Raw genomic sequence first — 23,048 nt, 5'->3', positions numbered from 1 at the left:
GCAACTGAGAGGAAAGGTATGAGTCTGAAGTAAGAGATGAAGGCAAGTTCCAATGAAGTCAGCACACTGTAAAAGTATGAATGTAGAGATACGGCCTCACAACCGTCTGATCAAGGAAGATTCTTGAAAAGCACAGTCAGATTTGATCATCTGGTTTTGATGCCGCTCTTGGTTCTTACACTAATACAGACTGGGAAGTTCTTTTTACCTTCTTGTAGCTTTTAAACAGTATTATTTTTTGCCCCCATTTCTCCTCTTACCTCATCCCCTTCTTCCAAATTTGCTTCAACCTGTACTTTCAGTCAGGTTATTTCTTTACAAAGTGCCTGTCCTGGTTTCAGCTGGAATAGAGTTAATTTTCTTCCTGGTAGCTGGTACAGTGCCGTGTTTTGGATTCAGTGTGAGAATAATGTTGATAACACACTGATGTTTTAGTTGTGGCTAAGTAGTGCTTTCAGTTTCCCATGCTCTGCCAGCAAGCAGGTACACAGGAAGCTGGGAAGGAGAGTGGGCAGGAGAGCTGACCCGAACTAGCCAAAGGGATATTCCATACCGTAGGATGTCATGTTCAGTATATAAACCGGGGGGAGCTGGCTGGGGAGGAGGGATCACTGCTTGGGCATCGGTCAGTGGGTGGTGACCCACTGTGCATCACTTGTCTTTTCTTGGGTTTTATTTTCTCTCTCTTTTATGATACTCCTTTTCATTACAACTGTTATTATTTTATTTTGTTATTAAACAATTCTTATCTCCACCCATGAGTTTTGTGGGGTTTTTTTATTCTCTTCCCCATCCCAGTGGGAGGGAGGAGGAGTGAGCAAGCAGCTGCAGGGTGCTTAGTTGCTGACTGGGGTTAAACCACAACAGTATCTCAAAAAAACAGGACTGTGTACAATTATCTTATCTGTAGTACTTGATAATCTGTGATACACACATACAGTAAATTATGATATTTGGAAAAGGACACTATTAACTGAGTAACCCTTTCTCCCCATGCTTTCTCTTAGCTTTAGGGAACACCATCACACAACTGAAAATTTACCCTACTTTGTTTTTTATATGTATTCTTGAAAATGCTTTTAAAAAAAAATACACAAAAAACCCCAGGAGAATCTAAACAGCCTGAAGTCATGTTATAATCATTTAAAACAAGCTGGAGCCTGGTCATTGAAGGAATTATATGCTCTTCCTGTGGAGGGGTTTCAAAGTGAAACACTAAAGTTTGTCACAGCATTGAGGGAGCACTTAGTGGCCCAGGAGAGATCACTAGGAAGACTTCATCATAGATATGACCGTTGGGTATGCATAAAGGTTCTCATGCCATTTTAAAGATCTCTTTCCAAAGTTCACTTCTGTCCCAGTTGAGACAGTTGCCAGAAAATATTTGTCATTGCAGGTTACACTCATTAGCTGTAGAGTATGAAAGGCTTCCCTAGCTAGTTGAAGAGTATTGCAGCTTTTTTTTCTTTTGCTGTTTTTGTCTACATTGCAAACTTCAAATGACTTAAAATACAGTGGGTGACGTGAAATGGATTTGATCCTTGCAAATGTGTTTGCACATAGAAAGCATTTTTGAGAGCTTGCATAAAAGTCTTAATGAAACAGTTGAAGTCATAGATATAGGCTAACGACCTTGCCAGATACTAATTTTTGCTAATTTGTTGGGATTGGTTGTGATGACATTGAATTTGTATTATGAACTTTTTGGGGTTTTTTTTAACCTCTAAACTTTGACAGTAGATAAAGCCAATAAATCAGTAGATTATGTGGAACTAAAAGTGATTTTGTTTTTTTTCCATTTAAGGTCAGCGTGATAAGAAACCTGAACACGGACAACATTCTAGAATCAAAATCGGAATCAAAATATGTGTCTGTAATAAGCGTTACGTCAGACCAGTCAGCATTGGCAGGGAATGAAGAAGTAACCTCACTGGAGGTAGAGCCAAAAGAAGAAACTGTTAGTCCTGAGAATTCCAGTGAAAGACCATCTTCTGTTCCTCTGTTAGAGGCACCGGCCAAAGCAGAAGAGATATCTGTGAAGGAAAGCACAGAGGAGGTATCTTCTGATGATGAACAGAATAGCAAAGTGAGAGAGAGTTACTTCATTTCTGACAGTAGCCAAATGGATATATGCAATAACTCTGCAGGTCTAGAGGTTTCTGCCACAGAAATACAACAAACAGTCCTTCCAAGCAGCTGTGTCAAGTTTTCTGGCTATGACAAGCCTCATGTTCCATTAGATATGTTGATAGATGTTGGTGAAGAACAGCCTGTGATTGCTTACAGGCCCACTGACTAACCAAGATAGATGACATATTTAACCAGAACTCAGGAAGAACAGCATTATTGAAGATTATGGAGTCAAGGTTATATTAGGAGCGTCTACAAGTTGTACTTGCTCTGATCCAACCAAAGTAACTAGTACACAACTTAGTACAGTGTGATCCTGAAATGGGACTGAAAGTAGTGCCTGAGAACAGCATAAAAAGCAGGGGGAAATTTCATAATAACCACTTTTAGAAGTGGTTGTGTATATGACATAACTCACTGCTTCCTATTTGAAATACTGCTCTGGTTTTTTAACAGTACTCAATGGAAAACAGACTTCATGAAGGAGTATAAAACAGCAGCTGTATCATTACTCGCTTATGTTTCAAATCCTTTTCAAAATTAATTTGATTAACATAATGCTTAAGAAGTCCTTGACTTGCAAGAAATATTTGAGAGGTTTTGCCTTTATTGGAGGTATTCTCTTGCTTTTTCTCTTCAAGAGTATTGTTGTATTAAATGAAATGTTACTATTTCTTTTAAGTAAGAATATGGCTATGACCTTTTCCTGTATATCTTAAGAATTTGATTCCATAGCCAAGAACCAGTTCTTTGTAGTCTTTTTCTGCAACTGTATGTATTTCCTGTATGTATTAACTGCATGTATTGGAAATGTAGGTATTTCCAAGAAGTATGTATTTCCAGGACCATTACTTTGTACATTTCGGTAAGTAAACCATAGAACTCCTTTGTAACATAAATTCTGTGGCTAAAAAAGCTATTTTTAAAAGTGCTTTACCTGCATATAGCTGCATCCTTTTGGATCACCTAGATATATTGTGTAACCATGTCACATTCTGGATAATTTCTGTATTAGCGTGCTGGCTCATCAGCATTGGGCAAAAAAAAAAGTAATAGGTGGTTGCACAAATACTGTAGAAAATGTTTTCAATATTCAAAAGCCTGTTTTTTCTCCAGAGTGTTTTTATCCTAATGCTTAGAACAATATGATTTTTTTTTTTTACTAGAAATAAACAGGACTTCCTCCAAACATGTTTTCTAGCAGGTTGAAAATGAATACCATTTTTCCCCTTTTTATGACATAACTCGGGAACTACACCAAATTACCTCCCTCTAAAAATACATCTTAAGACAATAGTAAAGTAGTGTGTTTAGTTATCTGACAGCCCTCTGAATTTTGTAGCATGAGATTGTAGTTCTGAAAACTGAAGGATGAGAATTTTTTTACATTTAAAAACTTTTGAGTCTAATGCCTGCAATCAGTTATTTTCCTTTAGTCAAAATTTGATGGGTATTTTCTGTTTGTAGGAAATTTTTACAATCATTCTTAATGAAGCTTAGTTCAGAAAAAAGGATGTTTTAGTGGTGCAGTTATACAAGAGTATGTCTTTGTTTTAAAAGATTTTTTTTTTTAGGATTATCAGAAATGTTTGCATGTTATAGCAGGTGGTTTTAAAAGAAAACCAGTATCACAGTACTTCTGTCCTTATGTTTCTCAGTGGTGTGAGTATTCCTGAGATAAAGTTAGTTTATGCAGCATTTTCTGGAGTGCTTCCATTCCTGCAGATATGATATTAACCATAAATTCCCAGAGATTTAAATACAATAGCTATTTTTCCCTTCTCTACTCACGGGAAGATAACAGATCTTCTGGCAGGGTTTTGATAATTTTAGGAAAAGCCAAATCACACAGGTGAATTTTGTAGTTAATGGTGTAATTGAAAGTCCAACTAGAAAGATTTCAGTATGTGTTTAGCTGGCTTTGATTTGCTTCTGCATTATGTTCAAAAGTAGTGAGACCCCATAGTAACTTGTACAATGCCATGTTCTGGGTTGAGCTCCTAGAATGCAATGCTGGTGACTTACTGCTTAGGATCCATAAGTGTGTAGATATCTCCACTGCAGAAGTACAGAAAATAACTCTTGGTGTTACAAGAAGGCTTTGAAAATCAGAATTAACTTACACATGAAACTTCAACTAAACTGACTTTTCAGTTAATAATATGGATCACCACTGAAGCATGCTTTTAATAGTCTAAAGTAGTAGTCTGCTAAGGAGATGAGCAGCTGTGTCTTGTGCAGAGCTTGAAGTTGGTGTAATTTCTTTCAGGTTTTATAGGTTTGTTAATAAATATGAACTGCAGCAAATACCTCAGGACTTTATAAATGTCAGGTGTTTAAGTTAAACACCTGCCCAGAAGGGAGAAATAGGGCGTTAGAAACTGTGAGATTAGCTTGTTTTTTGGGAAGATGTTTCTGATCAGACAATTCGCTGAGTATCATCTTTGCCACTGCTCAGAGTATTTAATCTTCTTGCAATTGGTAGCTTGTTTTCCTTCTGTCACTTTTGTCCAAAAAAAAATGTTGCTGTTCTCCAAGAAGATCGGGAATTAGCCACAGTAGTCATTCCATTTGGTATATCTGCCTCAGAACTGTTCTGTCAGAAATATGTAATTTCTTGGAAATCTTAGATTTACGTTCTTAACCGTGTGTGGTGAAACCCTGGCCATGTTAGGAAAATAATTAACTAAGACTAGGCCTTTTAGATTTGTGTGAACATAAGAGATGTGTTTTCTGTTCTGAAAGGTTTTCCTTCCTGCCACACTGGAAGAAGAATGAGGTTTTGCCTGTGTGAGGGCAGAGAGATGTATTTTAAAAGGAAGTGACTGTCTCAGGTTCTTTTCTCTTCCCCCTGCAGTGCTACTACATTGTCCCAAATCTTTAAAGTCACATGTAGTCCTATGTGAGTAAAACGGACCAGCCAGGTGCTAGGATATAATTAAGGACAAGGAGGTTAAGACTGATGAGAAACAACACAAATACATCATGAGCATATAGGAAAAATTTGACATTGTGGGTAGTTACATACGATGAAAAGGCACTGTTACTCTGTAAGCTGAACATCAAGCACAGGAGTATGAGTGCTTTGTGATATACAACATATATATATGTGCACAACTGACCTCTTTTTGTAACTATCACAAGGTTAAATGTATTTTTTAATTAAAATTTCGGAACTGTAATTATAAAGGCCACTGAATTATCACCCTCCCTGCAGGTATGTCTTCTCTGTGCTGTGTACTTAACAAGTAGCCAATAGGTTTAGATGTTTAAATTGCTCAGGACAAACTTGCAGGTTTTATAATTGTGAAATAAAGATTTTAAGGGTGCACAAAGTACCAGATTCTTTTATGAGCTGTGACAAGCTGCAAATGTGAGGCCACAGTGAGACAAGAATGTGTTCCCTGGGTCAGTAAGCTCTATTTCCCCCAGTCTTGTTTCCAGCAGTTGCTAATAGTGATATGAGAGAGCCTAAAAACAGGGCAAGTGCATGATGGTATTTCTGCTAGGATACAGTCCCAGCAGCCTGCAATGTGAGGAATTCTTGGGACAGGGTACATGGAAATGCCTTTCCAGCTACAGCTAGTTAGCCTTGCTTTTGCAGTTCTGTAGTACCAAATATCTGAGCCACGTGGCTTGAAAGCTGTCAGGTAGTATTTATCTATGCATTTTCGCTTAACTACTAAATGAATTTAAATTAATAATATTCTTGTGATGAAGTAGTTTGCATAAGCTTCTGGATATTCATGCATAGCACCTTGACACAGGATATCAAAGTGCCTAACAGGTTCAGAATCATTTAATATTCATGCCTTTTACAGACATATCAGCTATCCATCATGTCACATGTAGAAGGTTTCACCACTTCAGGATGTTTCAGGTGATTTTTACTCGTCAGGGCTGCTCAGCATTCCTCCCTTCCTGTCTCCTACAGATGATTTGGGAGTTGATGGAATGTAAGACTCTAGAACATTATATCCGGTGTGAGAAAAATTGCATCACAAAACTTTGGCCTAATACCTGACAACATTTCTAAGAACTTCTTTAGTTCTCATTTTTGCGTGGACATTGTCACTTTTTATTATCAGATCTGCAGTTAACCTGTATTGTGGTAATACTGGTGGCACAGAAGCATCAAATGTTCTGCCTTATGCTTTTTCCACACGAATCAATAATGCAGTTTAAAAAAATTACTCTTGTCAAATCTGCTGACATCTGTGGAAACAAGACATCTTGTAGTGTCCCAGTTGCTTAGAACAGACACGCATATTTGTATGTAGTCATGAGAAGAGCTGTTTTTCTCAATGCTAGAAATAACCAGTTGCTCTGAAGTGGTGCCATGTAAACAGTATAGTACTAATAAATAAGAGCTATTATACTTAGTTCAAATGAATCATTTCAGCATATCTTAAAAAAAAACAAAACAACAAACCAAACACCAAGTGCAAAATGAGTGACCTGCATAGATTTCTTTAGTGTGGTGGGTTTTTTTTTAAAAATCAGTCCTTTTAACTATGAAGCCTTTGTATATTAATACACTTTCTGTTCTCTAAGTGGTTGAAATCATTGGCCTAGGTGGGACCTCCAGGGGTCTGTGGTTCATTTTTCTCCCCAGAACTGCATCGCTTGTCCTGCGCATGTTTAGACTCCACAACCCCATCAGGCAATTTATTCTAGGAGTTTGTTACCCCTAGAAAGTATTTTCTAATGTTTAATAAGTCTTCCCCATTTCAGAAACATCCACAGTGAGCCTGCTGAACATACTTTGGTTCTTGTCTGAAATTTGTAACTGAACTACTTGTAAATACTGTAAATTTCAAATGTTTTTACACTGAATTAAAAAAGTCTCAGAAGACAAATGTGTGTGCTTGCCTTTTTCTTACTGTTAGCTTTTGTACTGAAGACTAAATGCGCTTTTGAAGGTTGCTCAGTTTGTGTTATGTATGTAGTGTATGCTTGAGCATTATTGAAAATGAATAGAAAGCAGATTGTGGGAGATATGTATAGCATGTATGTGTGGTGTGTATGTAGCCAGTTACTGTACTCTACATACCAGGTACATTAGCATGTAGAAGAATTGGTTTTAAACGTAATTTCTTACTTGTTGAGAGATCCTTTGGGTGAAATAACCACTTACTCCAGGCAGCAGTGGAAGTCTGACCTTGAGGACATGATTTACATCCATTTGTTTTGAAAGGTCTCTCTCCTGTACAGATATGAGGTGCTGCCCTTGCTGTACGCCAGTAGTTGATCTTGGAGAGGGGTTAGGGCTGACACATAGGAGCTCTTTGATCCACTGATTCTGGCTACATCATCGGCTTTGCAATTTCTTTTTGCTGTGATGCTATTGATGCAGCCTGATCCAGTTGCTTTAGCCTGGGGACTCTCCTTATATTCTGTTTAAAAATTATGAACAAGGATTAAATGGTCACACCATTTGAATGGATTAATTGCTACAGAGCAAGGAAAGCTGGGCTTCCTTGGAACTCTTACTGATCACTTTATTTCAAGTTTAAATGATCACAAAAGTCTTATTTATTGATGTTTATTTCTTAATAGTGAGCATGTACATTCTTACATGCATCTTGGAAATCAACTATTTGTTTTCAGGTGTCATGTTAATTTACCCAAAAGAATGTAGGCTTCTGTTAGAAGACTTTTGATTTCACTTGGCTGTCAAATCTAGAATGTGCAATTTAAAAACATTTTCTACTCATGATCAACACATTTACTCCTTCCAAGTAACTTCTTAAGATTGAGTAGTGCCATCTCTGGGCTGGTTCTGGTAAGAACAGTCATACCTTAAGAATTCAGATTCTCTTAGAAATGGCTGTGCAGATTGAACAGAGTCAGAACAAATGGAGAAACTTGAATTTATAACATGTCTGCATTAATTCACAGAATCATCTAGGTTGGAAAAGACCTTGAAGATCATCTAGTCCAACCATTAACCTAACACTGACAGATCCCAACTACACCAGATCCCTCAGCGCTATGTCAACACGACTCTTAAACACCTCCAGGGATGGGGACTCCACCACCTCCCTGGGCAGCCCATTCCAATGCCTAACAACCCGTTCTGTAAAGAAATACTTCCTAATATCCAGTCTAAGCCTTCCCTGGCGCAACTTGAGGCCATTACCTCTTGTCCTATCACTTGTTACTTGGTTAAAGAGGCTCATCCCCAGTTCTCTGCAACCTCCTTTCAGGTAGCTGTAGAGGACGATGAGGTCTCCCCTCAGCCTCCTCTTCTCCAGACTAAACAACCCCAGTTCCCTCAGCCGCTCCTCGTACGACCTGTGCTCCAGACCCTTCACCAGCTTCGTTGTCCTTCTCTGGACACACTCGAGTAATTCAATGTCCTTTTTGTAGTGAGGGGCCCAAAACTGAACACAGTAATCGAGGTGCAGCCTCACCAGTGCCGAGTACAGGGGCAAGATCACTTCCCTGTCCCTGCTGGCCACGCTATTTCTGATACAAGCCAGGATGCCATTGGCCTTCTTGGCCACCTGGGCACACTGCTGGCTCATGTTCAGCCGGCTGTCAATCAACACCCCCAGGTCCCTCTCTGACTGGCAGCTCTCCAGCCACTCCTCCCCAAGCCTGTAGCGCTGCTGGGGGTTGTTGTGGCCCAAGTGCAGCACCCGGCATTTGGCCTTATTGAAACTCCTACAGTTGGCCTTAGCCCATCGCTCCAGCCTGTCCAGATCTCTCTGCAGAGCCTCCCTACCCTCGAGCTGATCAACACTCCCACCCAACTTGGTGTCATCTGCAAACTTACTGAGGGTGCACTCGATCCCCTCGTCTAGATCATCAATAAAGATGTTAAACAGGAGTGGCCCCAAAACCGAGCCCGCGGGGACACCACTCGTGATCGGCCACCAACTGGATTTAACTCCGTTCACCACAACTCTTTGGGCCCGGCCCTCCAGCCAGTTTTTTACCCAGCAAAGCATGGGTAATTACTACATTTAAATTTATAGCACAGACTCTGAGTTTTAGTAATGGATTAGGTTTTTGATTAACCTGTTATGAATGAATTACTCAAACCAGTTTTCTTTCCTGAGGTTTTGGCATTTTTTATCGAATTTGAACACACTCATGTTTTCCAACTTGTCCATTTGTGTAACTGGACAGCAGCAAGGTAGCTGATCAGGCTGAAAACTAATTTTTCATTTATTTCGGGGCAGAAGTTTTATTTGCAGAGCAAATGATGAGCAGGAAAACCAGGTTGTTCTGCCAGCCAGCTCACTACGTGTTCTGCAAAAGTAATCCTGCAGTTGTCAAATACTTGTAACATGTGCAGTAGAGCAGTAAGCAATGCCCTGTCTGATCAAGCTTTTTCCTGTCTGACATCTCTTGAGTAGTACAGACTCAGAAAGGTTGCTTAAACAACTCATGTCCCTTCAAAAATACCTTCCCACAAAGAGTATATAGAATTCTTTCAGATTGAAAATACAGAGTGAGAAGAATAAAAAATCTAATATACTGTCTTTTCTTTCTGGGTTTGACTGGTTTGTGTTATGTTTTGGGGTTTTGAGTGGTTTAGGTTTTTTGCAAGTTAATAGCAGCTTGGTTAATTATAGGAAGGGGGGGGGGGGGGGGGCATGTGCAGTCCCATCCCAGAAAACAGGAACTGTATGTACTGGTGTGTGCTTTCTGCTACCAGATTTGGTAGAGTTTAGGCCTGTGACAACAACAGCCATGATTGCAACCTGCTGCAAATGTGATTAAATGTGAGAAATTATAACAGGTTAGAACGGGTTGCAAAAACTTGCATGAATGGCTAGAGGGTGGTGGAGGCAAGGAGGCAGAGAGCACCTTTACCATTCCTCGGTCTCTTCTTCCATGTAGGCTTGTCCCAGGAATCAGTCTGGCCTTACATCTGGCACTAGTATAGTACCTGTTCCCCCATCCCGACAAATCTGAATAGAAATTGGAACAAAACACTGTGAATTTGGGTGATTAATTACTAAGAACTACTTTATCAACTGCTTCCAGGGTGTGCGCCAAAACTAGCAATTTTATTTGAGATACAACAAATTTCACTTCCTGTAAGAAAAAGAATATGGAACAAAACTTTGTGGCAAATAAGTATCACAGGGTGATCTAAATTTTCTGGTTAAATGGTCACATTGCGATAAACTCGAAACTAACACCTCTGAGAAGTGTGAAAACCAGTTATGCTGAGAGTGGAGGATTCTGTTCTGAAAAGCTCAGCATGCTGATTCCCGAATGCCAGGAGACTGTATCCGCACCAGATCTCAGACAGTATATTAAAAAAAAGGCTCATAAAATTACAGTATGTTTACAAATTCAATAGTAATTTGGAGAAGGTGGTGGTGAAGGTTCTTGTTAGAGTAGAGTCCCGTTCTAGAGTTTGCACTCCTTGGATGATGCAGAGATATTGAGACGACCACAGAACTGAGCCACAGGCTGGGAAGTGTGATGCTTACAAGCTTCCACTTGCAGAAGAGATGAGTGATAGGCAGTTTTAGTTTGTTTTTTTCATCTTTTTCTTTTTTTTCCTTGGCCAGGAAACCCCTGGAGCTTGCATCTTTCCAGGTTTTAGTGCCCAAAGTAGCTACCAGAAGCATTCGCTCCTTCTGCAGCCCAAGCCTTGATTACAGACATGGAGGCAGGCATCCCAGTTCCTTTTGTCTTCTCCTCCAATGCATGCCTGCCAACCTCTTGCCCTTCTCGCACTGTGTGGTGAGTCAGCCCAGTGTAGTCTGTGGTCTTGGCAGGGCTTCGGTGATCAGGCACAGAGACTTCCAACGACCGCCTACAAAAAAATGAATGCATGGGTCATACCCTACTCACATCGGTAATATTTCAGGTATTACCTCAGCTACTCCTAGTGGCGGTGTATCCAAGAGAGCAACCATCGGCACTACCAGGCTTTGAGCCTTCCTTTCTTTACTTTAGTAGATGGACCAAGAAAGCATGAGCGATGTTTGTGTTGTACCTCTCTAGGTTTACCTGTGGTTTCTGTTGGCTAAGTGATCACCTGGCACCCTTCCTATACTATTAAGATTACCTAAGCAAAACCAACAAACTATGGAATATTAATTCGTGTCTCCAAGCTGGTGGGTTTTTGTTTGTAGATGATTTGGTGAGGGACTCACAACCTAAAGAAAAGTGGGTCTTTTCTCAATGGGCTTAAACAAGCTACAGTACTCCTTAGTGGCAGAAAAACAAAAATCATATAGCTTTGCAAATGGGAAAAACTGACAATTTTAAGGAAACCTGTGATTTAAATAAAAGGCTTTGAGCTATTTTGGGGTTTGCTATTACCTACAGTTCCTGATGAACATTAGTGTTGTTTACTAACTTTCTGGTGCAATTGTGTCTTGCACATCATTAAATAGATATTGTATGTTCAAATAATTACTTGCTACACTGTGAGCCTTCAGCAGGTCTTAATCTTTAGTATGTTCAAATGCCTCACTATTGAGGTGCAGCTACAGCATTGGGAATTTCTAACTGTAGTCTTTAAAATGTTGGTCTAAGCCCTTTAACAGTAAGAGTTGAACAGTTCATACCTGTAGACAGGAAGCAGTGAAGGTACACACAGTGCAGTGTAAGTCAGCCTTGCTTCTTCAAACTTCTCTGTCAGAGCCTGTGTGATGCAATGCCTCTTCCCTGAAGGGCAGGGAAAAAAAATCCAAAAAGTCCCTCCTGCATGACCGTGGGGTTTTCCTTTTTTTTTTTTTTTCTTTTTTTTTGGTGTGTGTGTGTGTGGTGATTCATTTTCGCAGTCCCCACTGAGCTGGTGAAGGGCTGCCCTGCTGCACATGACACACCAGAAGAGGCTGAGAGACCTAGGTCCCCTCAGCTGGGAGAGGCAATGGCTGGGAAGGGGATCTAATTGCAGTTGCCAACTATATAAACATTTGGAGAAAAGATTTTTCTCTGAGGGCCCCAATCAAAACACAAAAAGCAGCTGTCATAAATTGCAGTGGGGGAATCCCACTTAGATATATGGGGGAAAAACTCACACTGAAAGTGGTTAAGTGTGGGATAAAACTGCCATTAGCCCTGCTCTGGACTGGATGAGCTCCAGAGCCCCCTCCCAAGACAGTTTTTTCTGTAAGTCCAGGCTGGCCTCTTAGAAGAGTATAAGACTGAAAACTACGGCTCCAATTGAAAATGGTCTTTAGGTCCAGAAAAATCTGAACTACTCATTTTTATTGTCAGTTTTTGTCAGTGAAATGCCACACATGAGAGACTTGTCTGGCCTCTGCCAGTTAGTAGAAGTATTCTCTATGCTTTGGGAGTTTCTCCTCTTCCTTCATCTTCCTGTACCCTCATCTAGGCATGTAAGCAAAATCCACCCTCACATCCACCGCACATATCAGAGACTCGCATCTGAAAAGCCAAAGGTGCTGCTGCAAAAGCAGTTCCAGGGTTAAATTTTCTCCTCTTACAGACAGGAAACAACTCATTCAAGGAAAAAGAAAAAAAACCCAACAAAACCAACCTAGTGGTGCTATCAGATTGGATGAGTCAGGCAGCTTCCAGCAAGAATGTGCTTGACTTTACCTCTGAGTAGCAATATCCAGTCCTCAGGAGAAAGAAATCTGTTTACCCAGCATTCAGATAGGTTTTTATTCCAGGATTGAAAAAAATTCTCATGCCCACAGTTCTACATCTGTTCACAGAAATATCAGTACAGCTCTTTCACAAAGGTTTAAAACAAAAAGATGCTTCAGTATAAGCTAGGATGAGCTAGTAGCATAACTACTTACGTGAACTCTGCTGGGAAAGTAATACATTTTCATTTTCCATTTCTTCATAAAGTACTGATCAGAGTACTCTTAAACCACATTGTTTTTTAAAAGTTCTCATTCATATTTTAAATAGCATTGCAGTGCATGTCATCCTATGGTGTTTTTCAATTTTGTACATTTTTGAATGTACTATACATGTATTCTATGAAACTCAACACATGTATGTATGTACATGTCTGTATATGTGTGTGTGTAGCTGGTATTTGACTGTAGCTATTTTTGTCACACAAAGCACTGAAGAAACATGACTGAAGTTGATGAGTAGGACAATGTTATGGATGCTAATAACCTGGGGATTACCAGCAGCTGTTTCAATAATCACAAAATTTATGTGAAGAGTTACCAATTACTTCAGAGTCCCAAGCCCAATTGCGGATAAAGCGCTACCAGAGTGCAGCGTGCAGGAAACCCCAAGTTTTTCCATGGGATAGGCATTTCTTTCCTTGTTTCACCACACCGCAGAGCAGCCTTTTCTGAGCAAAGCCCTGCGGGTGCCAGGTGGGCTGACCGTCGGCTCTGCATTCATAGGAAGAACTACCATCAAAAGCAATTTTGGCAAAGCTCCAGGATTCAGCTCCCGGCAATGCGCTGTTACGTGGGGTACGGGAAGGTGTGTTGGTCAATTCAAGTAAGCAAATACACAACCTGTGACTAAACTTTGATGACATTTCAGTCTGGTGATTCGTTTATAAAAGTTCCCTATTCCCGCACTTGAGCTCATATAACATGATGAAATACTAATTGCATTTGGTGTGGGGAACTACTTAAAGGTCATTGGATTTTGAAAATGTGTTTGGGAAATGGATAGATAAAAAATTCCCAGCTGGTGGTGGCAGGGTAACCTTTCTGCCATCTACCTCCATTTTGGGATTGTTTTTTCCTTCTGCATTTCTTCTCAGTTCTTTAATTCCCTTAACTGGGTTAACTAGTTAATAATTCAAAGCTACACATCTAGTGTTTTAATAGATTGGTTGCGGGTTTGATGCTTGGATAATGAGGTAGAAGTGATCAGCTGAACTGAGAGCCTGTGCCCATGAGTCTGACTGAGGCCAGCTTCTGTCCAGTTTGCTGAGTAAAACTGGTTGCCTTTAAATGAAAAAATACCTTCATTTGAACCAGAACTTGCCCTTTTTTGACCTGGCAGGTGTTTTGCTTCCACCTTTTCCAAAAGTAAAGATGACTGTTAGGCAAATTTTTTTTTCTGCAGACAGGTAGTCTTCACATCTGTTATTTCTTCAGTGTGCGTCGTTATGTAGTGCTGTGCTATGTCATGCAAAATTTGGGTTTTCTCTTCTTGCTTGTCAACACGAGCTAGCAAAAGGAGAATGCATCCTGACATTTGCTGGGATGCGCTGGTGCATGAGCAGCGAAGTTCATGTGGATGTCAGCACTGGGGAGCTTTTGGGAAGGGAAGAGTGAGGGCCAAGGCTGGGCAGGAGGGCCAGCAGGCTCCCAGCTGCCTCCAGCGGCACCACAGTTTGTCATCAGTGACACCATGCTCACCATGAACGACGGACTCAGCTGAACTTTCCACAGGTCGCAGAAGCCTGAAATCTGGCTACCACTGGGCAGGCACGCACCTGGCATTAAAGCATTTACAAACACAAAGCGAGATCACTTTCACCAGGGACCCCTGTCATCCCCAGCCCTGGGGTCAGGCTCACAGGAATGCACATATTGGAAAGGCAGGATTCAGGGGACAAACACCAATATCTGTGCAGACAGCGTAGTGGCACACCCGCACCAGTGACTCCTGGCAGTCTGAAAGTCCAACAGAGTAGCACTTTGACCCGATGGGCTGGGCTTGCCTCCCTGTGCCCTGCCCGGAGGCTGGCAGTGCTGAGGCTGCCCCTGCCTCCCAGCATCCCTCCAGCAACCAGCATGGCGTGGATGCGCTGCCCAGCAACACAGCTGGCAGTGATTTTGTGGCTCCTTGTTCCTCCAATGATATATCCTTAGATGATGTCCTGCCGTGAACAAACATACAAACTGTCCACTTGTGTTCAACCCAAAGACAGGCCACCAAATCAGATGAAATCACATGGGTGAGTATTTTATGTGTTTGCAGCAAAATTTCTTGTGTTCTTCAGTTTCAAGCAACTAATAAGCTGAAAAATACATAGATAGATAGATAGATAGATCGATCGATCGATCGATCGATCGATCTTAGATGGCAAGCAAGTAAGCTTGTGTGACAAATTTATGGGATAAAGCAATATTGCCAGACATCATTTGGGAATTGGTGCCTAAAAATAAAAGGTCTTTTTCATGCTGGTTTGCTTCATAATTAGTTCCAAACTTCAGAGTGACCACAAGTGAGACCAGACCAGAGTGACTGCCAAGTAAGAACAATTGCTTATGTTTAATTTAGAGCAACTCATATGTTTTTCAGCTAAATTAAACCAAAGCCAACCCGGGGATTTTGGAAACCACTGAAAATAAGGGGAACTCTAGAGTGTTTGACAATTACTTCCTCATAAGACATGCCCAAGAGGAAGAGAAATGTTCAGTCATGGAGCTGCTCTCCTAAGCATGAAGGGGATCACGCTTTCCTCCCTCTGCTTACTGATGCACCTGCTTCAGGATGAGGTAACTAGTAAGTAAAGGCTTTCTGCTCTTTTCTAATGTAGGGAGGGGGGGTGCTGGGTCTGTTATTGAATGTCTGGATGAGTCAAGAAATCTCTGGATCTTTTGGTGGGTTTCAAAAGTCCAGTCACTTCCAAATTAGTCTGTTATTTTGTCCTTCAAGGTTCTGAAATCCAGATAAAACGAGCACGTTCCCCATTAAATTTATTCATGGCTGTATTACCAGTTTCAGTTCAACTAGTACAAGTCTTACATGATTCTGTGATATGCCAGGGATAAAGCTGCAGTCATCATGAAACCCAGAAAAATGTTAGGATTGCTAAATGTCTCAGAGAGGTTATTAACTGATTCTGTCATCAGTAACCATCGCAGTTTGAAAACAGACTATCTTGAATATTGTCAGGCAGCTTTTTCCAGTAGTGCAGACTGGAAAAGCAGTGAACCTCAGGTTATTTTTTATTAGGCAAGAGCTGATAAACACAGCAACAATTAAAACAGCTATAATGGTTGCATGTTAAAGCTGAGATGTGGAGGAAAGAGCACTTGACTTTAACTACTGATGGGGCTGCTTACTGCAGGCTCTGTGAATTGATCCAAAGGGTTTGTTTCCTGGCATGTCCATCAGGCATCTTTCACAGCAGTAAACTCACTAAGGAAAATGAAAATTAAAAAAATCAGAACCAAACCACATAAAAGTGTTCTTTTCATGATACTATAACTGCTAGATCTGGTCACTGACTTGGAAAGTTTTGAACATGAGATCCAGGAGACTTAATTTCCCTGCAGTCTGCTAGTCATGAAACCAAATGAGCTGTAGCAATACCCCCTGATTTCAATATGGAGGAGCACGTCTGTGACAAACATGTTATGTTATCATTCCTTATTATTTGCAGCAATTTTAGTTTTGGAAAACCGAGACCTACAAGATTTGATTAAGCCGCAGAAGGTAGAGTTTCGTTCATTAAACTTCAACAGCACTTTACACTGGCAACCTGGGAGGGCCAGAGAGGCAAGAGACACAGTCTACTTTGTGCAGTATAAAGTGTAAGTACCGGGGAACTCCAGCGTCCCCGCCAGGCTGGGGCCCATCCCTGCTTGGCACATCGAAGGGATTTCTCAGGTGACGTGGGATACTCTTCCCCTGCCTGGGGAACAGCCACGTCCTCCTCAGCTGCCAGCTCTCAGCTATTGCTGCACTTATCAATAGCCCACAAGGTGCAGCTGAACAGCCCAAGGTAGGCAGGGAACAAGCTCCTCCAGCGATATGCTCTGTGTTTTCATTGCACCATAATGTTGCAGAAAAATGTAGTTTGCAGGGGACCTCTGGAGGCCAGTGGGTTCAACTGCTTGCCTGAAGCAGGTCTAGCTGGGCAAGGTACTTCTGCAATAGGACATTTAAGGTATTTTGGTGGCCCACCTTGCCCATGGCAGTGCCACAGGGTGCCTTGCATGGCAAACGTGAGGCTGTGCTAGGGGCTGGTCCTCAGAGGGGCTACGCTCCCATCACTGGCACACCTGGTGAGCATCTGAAATCACTATTGCCTTTGAGAAATTAGCGGGTGGAACCCAGCATTCTGCCCATCACTAACACACTGGCTAGGCCAAAGCTTGCCTGTTTCTCTCAAGGGGCAAGTATGAGCCAGCTTCCTGCAGGGGTGGTGACCCATGTCTCTGCTTTATGTTTCTTTCAGAAAAGACAGAAACCTGTAACTCCCAAATGCCCATGAAATCAATCTCCCCTGACATCAAATTGAAGGGAGTTGATTTCCATGGCAGAGCACTTGTCAGTGTAACACTTGCCAAGTTAAAACAGACGGTTAAAAACCTGTATGGATACAGTTGATGCTAGCTAAAGCTTACATCCTTCCTCCTTTTTCTCCATAGGTATGGGCAGAGTACGTGGCAAAACAAAGATGACTGCTGGGGGATTCAAAACCATGTCTGTGACCTAACGAATGAGACCTTTGACATTCAAGAGCCTTACTACGGCAGAGTGAAAGCCGCGTCAGCCGGTGTCTATTCCGACTGGAGCCTCAGCTGCAGATTCACTCCCTGGCGAGAAAGTAAGTACAAACATATGGTATCTCTGAGAAAGGAATTGAATTTCCTGTGGCATGGAATACATCATTTCTGTTCACAATTTGCAAACATGAGTAATCCTTTTCTAGCTACAAAGCTGTACTAAAAGAAGTTGCAAGTCAATAGCTTTCAGGTGAAGGGTTGCGATAAAACAATTTTCTCCACACTTGGATGCCAACCAATTATGGATAAGTAGCCACTTATCTATAATTAGGGGAGCAGAAGTGCCTGGCTTCCTTTAGCTCAACCTCTTCCTCAAGATGTGGAACTACACAAATTATTTTCAGCTGTTTTTGAAGCTGATGGAAAGACTGGACACAAAGTGGAAAAGAAGCAAATTATCTCTGCTTGGGGGGAAAAGTGAGAAGAGAACTGAGGGCTGTGTGGCCACCATTCTTCTCTCATTTACGTGTTTTTCTGACTGCAGTGTATTTAGAAAGGACATGCACATAGCTTTTAGTTAGTACAGTCATTATAATGCCATAGTATGTTAGAAACTGGAGGACTGTTAAAACACTGAACAGTACCAGTGTACCTATCAGTAAGTTCCCTGTGAATTAACCAGTTTCCTCTCACTGGTCAATACAAAATTGAACTGTGAAGGTCAGTGCAGGTCACTTCACAGCCCTGAAGTGCAAACTACCTCTAGCCTCCTGTGCAGATGAAACCACAATCTTTGACATAAAGCAGTAACTTGCAGCAGCAACAGCCTATCTCACCCTGTGCCACCTCCTCCTCCCGGAGAGATGCATGGGGCAGCTGCTGTCCTGTCTCCCCACATCTCTGGGGCTGCACACATAGGTATACAGGCACTAGCTTGAACCATTAGCTGTGTTTAACCAAGCAGATTGCAAAAAAAGTAATGAAAGTAATGATTGAAGCTGCATCCTTGGCATAACTGAAATGGTTCAAATAGCTGTTTTATGCAGTCCAAGCACACAGATAAATATAGGGGGCAGTGGGGGGAAAACAGGACAAAGAACCAAAGCATTCTGATTGACCAGCCTGCAGTCAGCAACATTCAGCTCTCAGAGATTTCAGAAAGCTTCACTCAAAGATAGATTTACAAACACAGGAAATGTCACTCCCAAAATGTCCCAAGCAATAACCACCAAGAAGTAAGGATTTACAAAGTGGTACCTTAACAGTAAATACAGCATAATATATTTCTGGTAACAAGAACATTAAATTGTTGAATGGATTCAAATTGCGTTCTCTGAAACATTATTAATAAACTATAATTGTGTTCATAGTTTTGGGTTTTTTTCCTTAGCTATGATAGGACCTCCAACAGTAACTGTGGTTCGTAGCAACAAATCCATAATGCTAAAGCTCCAGGCTCCACGTTCTCCTTATAAAAGGAAGAGAGGCAGCAAGATACCAATGACAAATTATTATGATCTGCTATATCAAGTCTTCATAATTAACAATTTGCTAGATGAGGTAAGTGCATATTCAAATATGAAGCCTTTACCATTGAAAAGCCAGGAAAGTATGGGCACACCATTCTTGGTTTACAGTTGAAATAGTCTTCTGGGCTTGTGAGACCATTGATGACTGTGTAAGTATTTGAAAACAAAGTAGGCTTATTTTTCAGGAATTGAATTTGATTTAATTCAGTTTTAATTCTTCCCTTTATTCTTTCCCATCAACTTAGTATTTCATACTCTAAGACCTAGATTAAAAAGCTGGGACAAGAGGGGAATTTGGGAGGAGAATTTTCTTTTAAAATCATAAATAAATTATTAATGTTATTGATTTGTGCAAGTCCACATGCTGCTCTACATCCTGTGTTCTTATCGAACTTTACTCACAGACACACTTGCTAGGGCAATGTGCTTGACTAGTTGTTTTTACTCTGCTCTGTCTGAAGCAACACAGAGTCCTGGTGTATGAAGGAAAAGACAAGGTTATTACAATAGAAGATTTGAGGCCCGGAGTCAGCTACTGCATCGTGGCTAAAACATACATGCCAATGCTGGACCGCAGCAGTGCCTACAGCAACAGGCAATGCACCATGCTGCAGTGACAGCGCTGGCACCTCTGCAACAGGTAAGTCACCAGCTGACACTGGAGATGACTCTGAAAGTCAAGAGCTATCCCCTCACCAAAGGCAGATACTCTCCAAAAGGAGAAAAAAAGGTGTGGCATAAAAACTGCCATCCCGTATGACAATATTAGCCATAGTTCTTACATCATCTCAGCTAGTTCCACACCAGGTAAGAATGATGGAGCCAAGGAAATTAAAGGAATGGTGTGGATCATTATTTGCATGCTGGCACGGTCCTCAGAAACACTTCCCTTTCTTTAAACAGTTATACACAGTATTGCTTTCATCAGCATTTATTACTGTCAAGTAATAATTAACTAGGAAAATGAGTGACCTCCAGCTTTATTAACATGTAATTCTGCTGCAAGCCTGCAATTTGGGGATTTATCTAATGTGTTTAATTCAAATGAGCCTCTTTTCATGGCCATTCTTCGAGTGTAATGTGTTCAAAAATAAATCAGTTATCAAATTTCTTAAGTTTCCATGGGCCAAAATGCAAAAAGTTAGCTCAATTAGCTGGTCTGAAAAATATGACCTCTATCACTAGACTCTCTTTTTGTATCATATGCCCAGCAGAGAGATTTACTATCAGTCCGGCCTTGCAGGTGCCAAGGCACAGAGTGTATAAAGACCTAAGCCAAAGTTGACTTTAGCGTCATTGGCCTTAGCAAGCTCAGATTTGGGTCCTTTCCAGGGGTAACAGGGGAAAACTGTAAAAGCATCAAAGTTTGAACCTATGCTTCTGTTCTCATCTTGGTACCCTAACTATAAAAGATTTTCTTTCTTCTGCTTCATAATATGATGCATAACATCAGTCCCTCTTGAGACTTAGTCAGTGGGTTTAGGCTAAGGAGGGAACCAGTTTCTAGGTGATTTTCCTGCATTTTTGCTTTCTTTCACAGTACTGTAAAAGGCTGGAAGATCAGGTTAGAGCTAGACTGCTGAACAGCCTGCAGAGGTACAGGAGGGATGCAGGCAAATGGCATGTGTTGCATTTTCAATTAAATTGAATACCATCCAGCTTAAATGTGCATTCCAGCAGCAATTCTCTTTCTCTTCCCAGTTACAGGAATAATGGCAGAAGATGCCTCACATCACAGATCCAGCAGTAAATCAACATCTGTGGTCTATGTCTGGAATACATACTTGGATACTTTTTAAATTAACCTTTGCTGCATTCAGTGATTTGATTCATCATAATCATTTTATGCTACACAAAGGTCAAGGATACTTTGTAAGTCTTATATTACAATTTAAAATTGTATATATTTGCATTTAGAAAGGAAATATTACAGTACATGACTAAAAAAAGAAGGCAAAAAGCACTTGTGAAAATAGCCTTAAGATTGTTTCTGGACATTTTCTATTTTAAGCCTTGGAATTAAAATAGAATTTATAAAACAGAAGTTTCAGATATTTTATTTCTTCTACAACAAAGGTTGCAACAGAAGATGAAAAGCGTCCTTTCTTTAAAATAAGAACATTATAGTCCAGGAGCATACCCCACACTCACAATGTCTTCATAGTGCCCTCAATATAACATTTCTGATAGTGAAACCAACTTGTGATTAGACAGGAGTTCATTTAAACTGAAACAGAAAAGATGCTCGCTTTCAGTCAATGACAGACAGTTATATGGAAAGGACCTCTATTTCAACCATTTCACAGCAAATGATGAAATGATGTCATCATCCAAAGCATTTTTCTATGGTCTGTCACTAACACCTCACCTGAAGGCAGAACCACTGAGAGCAGCATCAGAGGATGCTGGCAGTAGGTGTTTGGGAGGAGGCTGTGCTTAAGTAAGTGAATTCTGGTCAGTCTTGCCTTCACCAAAATGAAAAAGAGCATTACACATTAAATATTGCCACTAGCTGCTTCTAACACATGATATATTTGAATGACTAGATTTGCAGGCATCTAGCTGTGTCCACGTATCTAGTCCATAAAACCAGGTTTCGTTCACTATGCTTCCGTTTTTGCTTCTCTCTCATTTCTTCCAATTGTTTTACCCCACCCATATCATACAATTTCTTAATTTAAGTAAGTTTCTTTGGGAAACAGGACTTATTAAATCTCTGTATAGTAACTAGCACCGTGACAGATTCAGCATTGCCCCATCACCCATCTTGCACTGGATATAACCATAGTAAAACCATCCAGGCAAACTATTAAGAAATAGCCAGTCATATTTCAGCAGTGATGACTTCATCCACTCGTGGGTTATCACAGACTGAAATCAGCATCTGCAGTAATTCAAGTTCTTTCTCAAATTCACTTCTTTCCTTGGGGCAACTCACATTGCCATTGTTACACAAAGATAAAGCTTTATTAAGGTAACATCTACTGACCCTAGTCAGAGAACAGACTTCGACACTACTGGATACTGTACCTATGTCAGCTGCAGAGGATGAAACCATTTAGGGCTCTCAAAACTTAAAGAAGACATTAAAAAAAAGAAGCAGCAAGCCATAGGGGTGCCTGAAGCATTCAGACCTGTCTAGAAATATAGCAGCTGCCATGCTATGGAACTATGGAGACATTGGAAACCTGAAAGTTTTTCAATTTGATGAAATTATACAAAATGTGCAGCAGGGAAACACAAGAAAAGGTCTGAAGAAGTCTTGTGCTGTTATGTTTGCTAACCAGATTTCACTTCCTCAGCAACAATGCAGGCTTACAGAAAGCAGTGCAAGAGTTGCAGGAACAACCCACTTCCATTCTGACAGTACCAGGATTTATTACTGTCAACCACATGATGTTCTGCAAAAGCCAGTTTTCTCTTTCCATGGCAAATACAAATTTCCTTTCAGCTCTGCTCTGTCATGTAATTTTTCTGGGGAAGGGTTTGGTAAAATGACTGGTGCTGTATTTTTCCCCTGCAATCAGTGGTGGTGGCATGTTCCCAAGACATGCTCCACTGGACTCACAGGATGGGGCTCCTGCAGTGAGAGGTGCTTTGCTGTAGCATATACCAGTTGGGTGATCCGCACCCACAGCTTCTGGATAGCATTGGTAATGCTGTAGTTTTTGAAAACAATGTTGTTGGTGCCTTAGCCTGTATGCTGCACTGCTGTTTACATCTCCATGAGGGGGGAACAGAGGAAGACCTCTACCAGGCTCTAAAGTATAGCTGGGGCTTTCTTGCATTTTGGAAATACCTGGAAAAGTGAGGTCTGGCCCTCCTTCCCCTTCCTCCTTGTGGACACAAAGAGACCATCTGCTGTGGGTCCATCTCTCGAGAGCTGCCTGGAGTGGCACATGGCTCCACAGTGGTTGGTGCCCATGCACACCACGCAGGGCAGGATGCCTTTACATGGTCAGCTTGACTTTTTCTGGATATAAGTTTGCAAGGCTCATCTGAAAACAGCCTTCTCTTGGTTTTTCAGTCACTTACAGAGCATTTTCTA

The 23,048-nt window shown here is 41.0% G+C and overlaps 2 protein-coding genes across 2 annotated transcripts in view; both read left to right on the top strand.

Moving 5' to 3' along the window:
* Positions 1-6,989, top strand: part of IFNGR1 (interferon gamma receptor 1) — a 29,623-nt gene extending 22,634 nt beyond the window's left edge. Inside the window, exon 7 of the mRNA XM_074862634.1 lies at positions 1,805-6,989. Within this exon, the coding sequence (XP_074718735.1) occupies positions 1,805-2,299 (495 nt within the window). The 3' untranslated portion in view covers positions 2,300-6,989. The remainder of the gene's footprint in view (positions 1-1,804) is intronic.
* A 7,738-nt stretch (positions 6,990-14,727) lies between these two features.
* On the top strand, positions 14,728-21,044 carry IL22RA2 (interleukin 22 receptor subunit alpha 2). Its single transcript, XM_074864783.1, has 7 exons — positions 14,728-14,968; positions 15,316-15,519; positions 16,403-16,553; positions 17,394-17,572; positions 18,862-19,031; positions 19,462-19,640; positions 20,702-21,044. Exons 2-6 carry the CDS (start codon positions 15,426-15,428, stop codon positions 19,615-19,617), a joined length of 750 nt encoding a protein of 249 aa, XP_074720884.1. The 5' UTR covers positions 14,728-14,968; positions 15,316-15,425; the 3' UTR covers positions 19,618-19,640; positions 20,702-21,044.
* Positions 21,045-23,048: the final 2,004 nt, after the last annotated feature.

Source organism: Strix uralensis, chromosome 3 (genome assembly GCF_047716275.1).
Source record: "Strix uralensis isolate ZFMK-TIS-50842 chromosome 3, bStrUra1, whole genome shotgun sequence".
Classification (NCBI taxonomy): Eukaryota; Metazoa; Chordata; class Aves; order Strigiformes; family Strigidae; genus Strix; species Strix uralensis.
Note: the sequence above shows the minus strand (reverse complement) of the source record. Positions and strands in the feature narration are given on the sequence as shown.

Excerpts from the sequence above, each read along its gene's own strand:
- IL22RA2 (XM_074864783.1), top strand. The coding sequence starts at position 15,426 with ATGTTCAGTCATGGAGCTGCTCTCCTAAGCATGAAGGGGATCACGCTT. Across the intron at positions 15,520-16,402 it reads GCTTCAGGATGAGGTAACTA|CAATTTTAGTTTTGGAAAAC; the intron begins GTAAGTAAAGGC and ends TATTATTTGCAG. Across the intron at positions 17,573-18,861 it reads ATTCACTCCCTGGCGAGAAA|CTATGATAGGACCTCCAACA; the intron begins GTAAGTACAAAC and ends TTTTTTCCTTAG.